Genomic DNA, 11,906 nt, shown 5'->3' on the forward strand with positions numbered 1-11,906 from the left:
CCCCCTGTTGCCGGGCGCGGCCGCCGCTCTACGGCGCAGCTATTTATCTCTTCCTGGATCTGAAGGGGAGCGAGATGTTGAATATAAAACCGGCCATGTGCGAGTCGGACTCGCGCACCGAGGGTTCCGTGCTCGGGTATTTTTTTCCGAAATTTTATACCTACCTACGATAAATCAAAAACGATTATGTATAAAAATAAACAAAAAATTGTTTTAAAATGCACAGGTGAAGCTCTTTCATATGATACTCCACTTGATATAGTTATCTTCAATGATATTAGAAGAATTGGTTATCTTACTTCGATAATAATTATCACTTGAAAATACTAATTAGCTATTAGCTCATGACCACAATTTAATTGTTTTACTAATAATTAATAATTTATACTTGTCGGAGAACAAGGAAGATGGCCGATAGTTATTATTGATCTTTAGCCGACATCAGAAGGTAGTAATTAATAAGTAGGTACTTTAATCCATGTTCTTTACAAATAGTTCTCAGCACTCTAAACCACCTATAGGATAAGTCAGGATTTACTTACTCAGAAATGAACCAGGCCGCATATGTGAACTAACGATATTCTTGTGTTATCAAATTACATTAACTATCCTCAATTACAATCATTGCGACTCACACGTATCGCACACGGAAACCATCAACGTCACACAACCAGATCACCCTAACCTAACCCTACCTATGGTCGCCTCCAACCACCCCTCGCAGCGACCCCTCACCTCACTCTAACCTAATCTCAATATCATCATCATCATCGCATCATCATCATCATCATCATCGTCATCGTCATCATCGCATCTTCATCGCATCATGAGATTAGGGCACAATTGCTATTGCAACCTCTCAATCAAATCATGACCTATTCCGTTATCTAATCATCTCACGGTAATCAATCACAACTTCATGAACGCTCTTAAAAGGATCATTGCATTGACTCTCTTACGATCTAAACCAGATCTTGTAATTGACTTCTCATTACTAATTCAGAATATCGCAATAGCTCTACCTTCTCCACTCTGTGCACATCTGCATACAGAACACCATAGCATCGTGCGCCACACGCGCCACGACTACTATCCACCCAAATAAGCGATCACAACAGAAACCAGGTAGAATGTAAGCTATTCGATCTCATGGGCAACTCATTGTCTAATCCATTTCAACATTACACGAGAGTCATCAATGATTCTTTACCAACCGGGTTATACGATTCTAAAGCGGGTACCTACTATCAAAGTTAACTTCAAGTTACTATCACTTCAAACTAATCATTATCTCAACTGCCGGTATATCTCCAATTACACTCTAAATCACTAGCGTTTGCAGAAATAACCTTAACGGATGTCCTTATAATAATCTATCCACTGAGCCAAACGTTAACTCACGAATTACTCTAATATTCACCAATAATTAGTATTCCATATTCGTCAAACAACTACGCGAACATTATTAATAGTGCTTTGCAGACAAAGTCACCGGATGGCACTAGATGTTACGATTTAACACAATGTACATTAGCATCGAACAATTACTGTTCTAACTATATCACAATCACCGAATTAAATATCACGATTAAGAAACTACCTAAGTACCTATCTCAAATAATAACAACAAAATGCGTGCGTGTCAAAGTCCAACTCTGACAACTAAAATAAAGATGGCTACCTTCCGTAGAGTAAAGCTTCCTTCATACGTTTCTTTTCACGGAGTCTACAGACAGTGAGTACTCTTTCAATATCGACCCTCCAATATACTTATCTAAAATAGGGTATTAGAAAGGACCGCTGCAGGCTGTTAGCGGTGAAGGCGGTGAAGGCCTCCTGCAACCTTTCTATGATATCGCATTTGACGGATGATAGAGCATATTATCTAGTTCTGTTATCCTTATTTCGTTTGCTTAAGATCTTAGTATAATTTGTTTTTACGTTTTGGAGGGTTGTGGTCTACTGCCCCCGTGGGGAGTGGGGAGTGGGGACCAGCCAAATTGGGGGAGGTTGATTTGTGCTATGTTTTGTCCTTTTTAATTTGGTAGAGTCTATGTTTGAGGTGTGGCGCTCGCATGAGTGAATTTCATTGACTGCTATTCTTCAATGCCACTGTTTGAGGAGATCGGGCGCGATGTTTAGGTAGTAGGTAGGTACCAGCGGCGAAGAGTCAATATAACACGATTCCTATCGGCTTCCCTTTAAGAATTGGCATACCTATAGCGTACGTACCTACTGCTTCACATAAATGTAGGCCAAAGGTTCGATTCCCACGCATGCTACATTTGCTTTTGTTATTATATTTAAGTTAAAAGCATATCAGCTAATGTACGTAGGTAGTGGGTAGCAGGTAGCAGGTAGCAGGTACCATACACCGTACAACCCGCAAGATATCGGCTTTCCCAGATAGATTTTTGCTTAGTATCTATCTTTCATTTCCCTACCGAAAGCGAAAGGAGCGAACTAGGTCTGTCTCGCTTTACGGGTGACCAACAAAGAGCCACCAATTTAATCTGGCCCAGTAGCGAATACGAATTTGCAACTCTGACAGGTCAGACAAATTTGACGCAAATAACTCGGTTGGATCCGAGTTACCATATAATACCTCCAAATTAAAAATTATATTAATATTATTGTTTTAACAGGTAAGTAGGTACATGCTACTATTTTGAGTATTTTGTATTTTGAAGCGTGATGAAGCGGCCATGCTTGTTGGTGTTTAAAGTTGTTAGTGGTGTTTTATTTTGATATAGGGTAAGTCAGGGAGAGACGCCTATAGTTTTGAAAAAACATCATTACTAATTGTTCAAGTAAGATACTGAATGAAATACACATTGTTTATTATTGAATCACTGTTTATTAATGCCAGTCAGGATAAAATTGGAAAGATTGTGTAACATTTGCCATATTAAAAATATTTTTTTAAAATAAATACGCAATAGGCATCTCACCCAGGCATGTGGGTGAGATGCCTATAGATATCAGGGATAGATGCCTACAGGTTTATTAGCACATAATTTAGACGTTACACGTTAGGCATTTCGCTGAAGCTTCACTACAATCTTCATGAAACCACATGTGGTGTTGCACGCACTGTAACCAGTCGCATAACTTTTTAGTGGCGTTATAATACAGCTCCCCACGCACTATACAAATATCTCCAAGAATTTCGTATTCTATGTCCATTTCTGATGAACTACCTATCATGGAGAGAAATATGATCGCTCTCAATGCTTGAATCATGGGGTTCCGTACCTCAAAAGGAAAAACGAAACCCTTACAGGATCTCTTTGTTGTCTGTCTGTCGGTCTGTCAAGAAACCTACAGGGTACTTCCCGTTGACCTAGAATCATGAAATTTTGCAGATAGATCTTATAGCTGATATTCGGGGAAAAATCTGAAAACCGTGAATTTGTGGTTACATCACACACAAAAAAAAAATTATGGTCATGAAATAATAATTAGTATTTTCAATTTTCTAAGTAAGATAACTATATCATGTGGGGTATCATATGAAAGGTCTTCACTTGTGCATTCTAAAACACATTTTTATTTATTTTTATGTATCATAGTTTTTGAATTATCATGCTCAATGTCTAAAAAATACGACTGTAGTACGAAACCCTCATTGCGCGAGCCTGACTCGCACTTGGCCGGGTTTTCTTGTTTAATCTTGCATAATTTCTATTCGACGGTAGTCTTTTCTTTGGTTTTTCCCCAAATAGTTTTTTCCCCCTTGGTTTTTTCTTGTCTGATTCTTTATTAGAACGGCTTTTTAAATCTTTTATTTTAGTTTTATTCCTAATTTTGTTCAAATTTTCCGGTGTCAACACCTCAGCGTGCTGTTTTCTTTTACTCAAAACCGTACAGTACGTACAGTAGGGTTTCTTCTGTATTCATTCGGCATATAAAAAGATATCAGATCATTAATATTTACTGGGCATCTAACACTGAAACATTATTGGGCATCTCTCCCGATCATAGGGGAGAGATGCCTATCGACTCTGGACGCATCCGAAAGCATTTCTAATCCAAAATGGCGGATCGTCAACAAAACAAGATCACAATGTTGGGTTATGAAAAAAATTTAAACTATTGAAGTGAAGAATTCAGGGCAAAAAATTACTACAAACTATCCCAAAGATTGTATTCTAACGTATTAAGTAATTAACTACACTTACCTTATTTTATGAATAAACATCAAAATATTAATTAAAACTCCATAAATTTGCGCGCAAAAGTTTCACACTGACCGCCAAGATTGAACTGATGTAATAAAGATGCGTTCCAGTTCACACAATTTTATTTTTTTAAGTTTTAAATTTAGTAGGCATCTATACCGTATAGGCATCTCTCCCGGACTTACCCTAATAAATTGGGGATAGTGATTAATAACTAATTGTAAGTTCACGGTAATTTTGATTCAGTTTGGTACCTACTACCTACTACCTACTACCTACTACCTACTACCTACTACCTACTACCTACTAGGTACCTAAGTCAAAATCAGAAATGGCCTTAATTCACATAGATTGTTGTTTAACAGATTTCTTGTTACGTAACGATAGGTAGTAATTTTTCTAAATTAAGTTTTGAAAACAAAAATCGATGGGGAACAGCTGATATTCACCCTTCGCCACTGGTAGGTAGGTAGGTAGGTAGGTAGGTAGGTAGGTAGGTAGGTAGGTAGGTAGGTAGGTAGGTAGGTAGGTAGGTAGGTAGGTAGGTTCTGGTTACACCCTGTACCTACCTATTATATCTACCTAGATAAAGGTAGTTGGGCGAGCTAATATAATTATTATTCCCTTACTTGTCTTCTCCTAATGCCTAGATACTTACTTGGGATAGATGTCGGTTAGTTAGATAGGTGCGAGTGGGGTAGTTATGTAGGTACTAGGTAGGTAGGGGTAGATAGGGTATACTTGCGGCGGGCGGGCAGGGCAAAGAATGCGAACGCGGACATGTTGGGGAGGCTCGCCGGTGACATGTGAGGGGGCCCCCACGCCGCCCGGGGGCCCCGCCACGTCATACCATACCAACCACCACAATTATAGTCGGCCATTCAAATAATCTATACCTACTTCTATACCTACCTATCTACTAATAAATAAAATTGAAGTGTCTGTCTGTAATTTCGAAATAACTAGGTAGGGGAACCCGGGGCAGCCCGGGCCCCTTAAAGGTACGACATGATAATTTTGGGATTCAAGTGAAAAATCAGACATAATATTTAGTATCTATTAATTTAATAGACTGTTTAATAAACTTCAATTGTGTAAAAGAATAATCAACTCACACTTCTCAATAAGTTAACATAACCCAAAAATGGGACTCTGCTCATAATGCCCCGTACCCGGGGTAATATGGGTATACCCGGGGCATTATGGGCACTACGTTAACTTACATCTAAAATCTAGAACAAAATGAGCAAATGTGACGGGATTCTTTGTTGTATCATCTTCACCTGCGCATGAACAATGAGCCCATCGGTACCAGCTGTGATGCCAGGTCCTACAGCACGCCCAGCTCACGGAGGCCAGCTCATTGAGACTGAGAGTAGGCACCATTCACCGCACTAAATACATTCAATATCTTCCTCTTCTTGCATATTCTTTATCTTTCTTATTTTTTGTTTTATATTTGGATATTATATTTACATTTTATATTATTTATAAGTTTTCTTTGAAGACTGTGGTACTATATGCACTATATGTACTATATGTAGTTACTTTATATGTTTTGACGCTTGTTTAAAGTTTTATTTACTAAATAATTTTGCTTTTTAAAATTTATAATTTTAACAATTTTTGTAAGTATGTTTATGTTAGTTAGTACTCGTAGTTTAATTAGTGTAATTGGGCTTTATGGCCGTTCTAATTAAATAATAAATAAATAAATAATAATAAAAATAAAATAAAAAATAATAGGCCATTCACAGCTAAATCCATTTTAACATTTTATTTCTGGATATCCCCAGTCACCCTAATTTCTTTTTCTTTTATAATGTTTAACTATTTTTCGATGCTACAAAAAAATTATTAAATTGGTTAGTTCTCTAGTTACACACACCGGGGCAGTATGGGCATACTGCCCATATTACCCCGCCCGTATTGCCCCAATGTCACTATTTAAACAAATAAACCGACAAAAATTTAGTAAGTATCCATTTTATCGCAATGTTTATTATCGTAATGTAATGTAATATATAGTAACTAAGCTAATCAATACATTGAGAAAAGTTCTTAAGTCTCATATATCGCTATTGATTACGCATCAGGTAGGCGAGGTGCTTATGTTGCCCCGGGTCCCCTACCTCACATTAAGCTCATAGGTATCTACGGTTGTTTGAACTGTACCATAACTGACACAATCGTTTTAAAAAAAATATTGTCTGTCTGTCTGTCTGTCTGTTTGAACGGGCTAATCTTTGGAACGGCTGAACCTATTTTGACGGGACTTTCACAGACAAGTAGAGGATTAACCAGGGAGTAACATAGGCTACTTTATTAACCGCGACTTTCAAAAAAGGAGGAGTTTTGTTTTCTACCTATAGGTAGATATATAGGTACCTACCTACATCGAAATGTCCGCGATTACGGAACCGATTTGCGTAGTTTCTTTTTTTGAATCGATAAAGACACTTTGCGATATTGTTCCAGTGTGACCAATTGAGTTTTTTAACAAAATGTCAGAATATGCGTGGATCTAATAAATCTATAGAACGTAAAAATAAAATCCCGCACACTAGGTAGATACCTACTCTAAGAAGACACATTATGACAGAATCTTCAAAAAAGTAGCTTGGGAGATAAATAAAGCCGTTTTTACTCCACAGTAAGAAGAAGAACTTTTGGAGTAGGTGATATAGGCAGTGGCGTGCACAGGGTTTGAAGCCAGGGTAGGCACTGGTTAAATAGGAGCCTGTTCACTGGCGGGTCATAATGAAAAATATGCATTGAGCTATTACAACTGGGGTAAGCAGTGCATTTATGCCTCTATGACCTGCACGCCACTGGATATAGGTACCTAGGTACCTAGGTACGTATTTCATAATTTAGGTATAAAGTCGATACCATGTTTTTTGTATAATCATAATGTTCTTTTATATTTTTGGGTATTTCTACTTATTCAGGCATATTAAAACAGAAAACAAAAATAAATAAACAGTAATTTTGAGGCTGAGACCACCTTGCCCTATCCTCGGTCCTCGACACTCGGGCAAAGCAGTTTTTTTACAAGTTACAGTAATTTAGACATTTATACCTACCTAGGTAGGTATGCTTATACCTACTTATTTAAATTTGCAAGAATGAAAATTTCAAATATCATTAATTTAATAAACTCTCTTCCCAGCAATATAAAATTCTTTTGGAAAATCAATCGTTTGATTGGTTTTTTTAACTCAAAGTTAAGGTGTCAACTTTGGGCATACCTCCCCTACGTTTGCCAATCCAGTGTTCTAAGTTCAAAAACTTAAGTAGTCTCATTGGGGGAGCAGGCAAAGGCGCCCTTTTTGAGCTGGTGAGGTGAGCAGGACTCGAGATTCGAGTCCGGCGGGCGGGGGCGGGCGGGGCGCAGGGCGGGCTCGGGGCGTGTCCGCGAGGCCAATGGCGGCGCGCTGACCGCTGGGGGCGCGGGGGGCGCGGGGGGCGCTCCGTCACGCGCGCTGTCAATTACCGGCCGTCGGCGGTGCGCCTAATGAATGCCTCTATTGTGCAGTGTGTACCGCGCTGGCGCCTGGCGCCTGCAGTCTGCACTAGCCGCGGCTGTCCGTAATGTAGGTAGGCCTACCTACCTACCTACCTCATTCAACACTACTTGTACCTAGGTAGGTAGGTAGGTAGGTAGGTAGGTACGCAAGGTTAGATCCGTCAATAAAGTAAAGTAAAGAGTTAGTGGGTCAGCACTAAAACTGTGGTCAGGACAATCGAATAAACATCATTTAGCAAAGCCTAAAGTCAACCAAATCGACGACTTACGAAAAACTTACGATATCACTCAACAAAATTAATGCTCGAAAATTTATACCTACCTACTTCACCGTTAAAACTGTAAAAAAAACTGTTCCTTTACTTGTTAGGTAGATACTTATATTCTTAGGTATATATTGTAAGAAAGAAAAAGTTTAAATGCATAAGTACTTAGTTGCGTATTAATACTTAGTAACCGGGCTGCTAGATACTCAGATGACACTCCATATAACACATATTGACCTAGGTACCTACTTACCTAGGCACCTAACAGCTTGCAGTGAGAGCGGGTGTGCAATGTGCATGTCGTCGGAACTGGTGCTCAAGTGTAACCGGGCTGCTAGATACTCAGATGACACTCCATATAACACATATTGACCTAGGTACCTACTTACCTAGGCACCTAACAGCTTGCAGTGAGAGCGGGTGTGCAATGTGCATGTCGTCGGAACTGGTGCTCAAGTGTAACCGGGCTGCTAGATACTCAGATGACACTCCATATAACACATATTGACCTAGGTACCTACTTACCTAGGCACCTAACAGCTTGCAGTGAGAGCGGGTGTGCAATGTGCATGTCGTCGGAACTGGTGCTCAAGTGTAACCGGGCTGCTAGATACTCAGATGACACTCCATATAACACATATTGACCTAGGTACCTACTTACCTAGGCACCTAACAGCTTGCAGTGAGAGCGGGTGTGCAATGTGCATGTCGTCGGAACTGGTGCTCAAGTGTTGTGTTTGTCGGCAGGTCTGGAGGCGCAGGTGCAGGACACGTCGAAGGATCTCTACTGGTTCTGAGCGGCACCCCCCCCCCCAGTCGGCGACCCAGTGTTGACATTACCTGTGATATTTCTACTTCATGCCTCGTCTTCTCGTCTCTACATGCTCGTCGACGCGGCGTGGCGCGGTGCGGTGCGGTGCGGTGCGGTGCGGTGCGGTGCGGTGCGGTGCGGCGCGGCGCGGTGCGGTGCGGCGGTGTAGTTTGTAGACGTTGCTCAGCGGTGAGCATCGTTAAACTTAATTTTATCAAAAAAGCAAAATAGAATGAATGTAGTCAATAGGTAGATATAGTTAGGCCGCGGCCGTACCTACTTACCGCGGCGCGCGAGCGATGTGACGGAAAGGCTATTTCACTCACTATTGCGATTTCACGCACACTATAAGTACCTACTATATCTACTATACCTATTGGGACCATTTCACTCACACATTTACAGTAAAGTAAGTAAGTGAAAACTTATCTTAGGGCATGTTGGGCAATTTTGGAATACACACCTAGATAAAAACTTCAGGGTTGCGCACGGCTTGCGTCACCGACATGCTCAGAGTGCCGATGAATGTACCTAAAAACTAAACTAACGATAAGGCTTTGGTTTTTATTTACAACTGGCTGATGCCCGCGACTTCGTCCGCGTGGATTTACGTTTTTCAAAATCCTGCGGGAACTCTTTGGTTTTACTTTGGATAAAAAGTAGCCTATGTGTTAATCCAGGGTACCTATAATCTATCTTCATTCCAAATTTCAGCCAAATCCGTCCAGTAGTTTTTGCGTGAAGGAGTAACAAACATACACACACACACACACACACATAATATACAAACTTTCGCCTTTATAAAGGAACTCCTCAACGGATAAGAGTAAATTTCTCGCGATCAGTGTAATAGCTTAGTAAACAGTAGATTTTTAACCAGTCATAGCATAATTCCATGGGGCCACTAAAAATTGTGAAATAAATTTTTTTTACAAAAAAAAATAAAAACCGACTTCGTTACACAAACACTAAAAATTGAAAAATAATTAAATTTATTACCGAATATATTATATATACAAGAGTTAATATAGTTTCATAATAATATTTTTTGGGGTCGGTGCCAATGAGGTGCCATTGTGGAGTCCCATAAAAATATGCAGTCTAGACGATTCGCGCAGCTAAAGCTAATTGGCACCGGCACCAAAAAGTATTATTATGGAACTATATTAACTCTTGTATATATAATATATTCGGTAATAAATTAAATTATTTTTCAATTTTTAGTGTTTGTGTAACGAAGTCGGTTTTTATTTTTTTTGTAAAAATTTTTTTAGTGTTGTAAGATTGCTGTTGCATAATCGTTTGTCTAAAACTCTTAACCTACCGTGGCGCGTGGCGTTGTACCTATGTACCTATGTACCTATGTACCTATGTACCTATGTACCTATGTACCTATGGCACTTAGTAACTACCTGCCCACTTACCTTAAGTTGCATGCCTATTATAATATTTTATTGGTCCTGTTTAAATTGAACAAGTATAAAGATATGTATTTTCAGTGTTCACTTATCGTGACAGCGCGATATCTCACTTTAACGACTGGTTTACGACGCGAAGTTATAAAGCTAAAGTTATAACATATAACATATAACATATTAGAACGTATAACTGAACATAAGTAAATGTTTATAGCGAAGTGAGCCGTCCGCCCTCACTGTAATGAGGACGCGCTACACACGGAACGTTCCCACTTGCCAGTTACCATCTAGCTGCCAAACTGAAAACTGAACATAAGTAAATGTTTATAGCGAAGTGAGCCGTCCGCCCTCACTGTAATGAGGACGCGCTACACACGGAACGTTCCCACTTGCCAGTTACCATCTAGCTGCCAAACTGAAAACTGAACATAAGTAAATGTTTATAGCGAAGTGAGCCGTCCGCCCTCACTGTAATGAGGACGCGCTACACACGGAACGTTCCCACTTGCCAGTTACCATCTAGCTGCCAAACTGAAAACTGAACATAAGTAAATGTTTATAGCGAAGTGAGCCGTCCGCCCTCACTGTAATGAGGACGCGCTACACACGGAACGTTCCCACTTGCCAGTTACCATCTAGCTGCCAAACTGAAAACTGAACATAAGTAAATGTTTATAGCGAAGTGAGCCGTCCGCCCTCACTGTAATGAGGACGCGCTACACACGGAACGTTCCGACTTGCCAGTTACCATCTAGCTGCCAAACTGAAAACTGAACATAAGTAAATGTTTATAGCGAAGTGAGCCGTCCGCCCTCACTGTAATGAGGACGCGCTACACACGGAACGTTCCCACTTGCCAGTTACCATCTAGCTGCCAAACTGAAAACTGAACATAAGTAAATGTTTATAGCGAAGTGAGCCGTCCGCCCTCACTGTAATGAGGACGCGCTACACACGGAACGTTCCCACTTGCCAGTTACCATCTAGCTGCCAAACTGAAAACTGAACATAAGTAAATGTTTATAGCGAAGTGAGCCGTCCGCCCTCACTGTAATGAGGACGCGCTACACACGGAACGTTCCCACTTGCCAGTTACCATCTAGCTGCCAAACTGAAAACTGAACATAAGTAAATGTTTATAGCGAAGTGAGCCGTCCGCCCTCACTGTAATGAGGACGCGCTACACACGGAACGTTCCCACTTGCCAGTTACCATCTAGCTGCCAAACTGAAAACTCAACTTCCCTGTCGAGTGTCGAGGCCGCCTCCAACTACCTACGAGTATATAAGAAAGGGCTCGCCATACTGTCATGTCAAAAGTACGGTTTACCTTGAATGTGGACTAAAGTAGTACGTATACGTTTGGACGTGACAATAGAATAGAATAGAATAGAATGTTTTTTTATACATGTAAACTTTTTAAAAGTGCTTATGAATAGTCAGGTTTAATTTACCACTCGTCGTGACGTGTTGACGTCGACAGATGCCAAAAACACATGGGCTGTTTACCTATAAGTTTTACGATACTTTTCAGTATTTGGGCTTAATGGTAGGTAGGTACCTACGCCAAAAAGCTACGAGATTCCACTGATATCGGTCCCTGTGTTGGTATCGCGCCAGGTTTGCAGATCAGCCTTCAAGTTGCACATCCAACATTCCGCGGGGCCTCGAACGGCCGACAAAACAATCATTGTGGACCTAC

General features: G+C 40.3%; 1 protein-coding gene across 5 annotated transcripts in view; it reads left to right on the forward strand.

Annotated features, from left to right (window-relative positions):
* vg (transcription factor vestigial) overlaps nucleotides 1-11,571 on the forward strand; it is a 35,607-nt gene extending 24,036 nt beyond the window's left edge. For 4 of the 5 annotated variants that reach the window (XM_069498604.1, XM_069498603.1, XM_069498605.1 and 1 more), the window contains one exon: nucleotides 8,724-11,571. In XM_069498604.1, coding sequence (XP_069354705.1) covers nucleotides 8,724-8,773 — 50 coding nt within the window. In that variant the 3' untranslated portion in view covers nucleotides 8,774-11,571. The remainder of the gene's footprint in view (nucleotides 1-8,723) is intronic. The other variant, XR_011236758.1, reaches the window with a different exon arrangement.
* Nucleotides 11,572-11,906: the final 335 nt, after the last annotated feature.

This window comes from Maniola hyperantus, chromosome 5 (assembly GCF_902806685.2).
Source record: "Maniola hyperantus chromosome 5, iAphHyp1.2, whole genome shotgun sequence".
NCBI classification, from domain to species: Eukaryota; Metazoa; Arthropoda; class Insecta; order Lepidoptera; family Nymphalidae; genus Maniola; species Maniola hyperantus.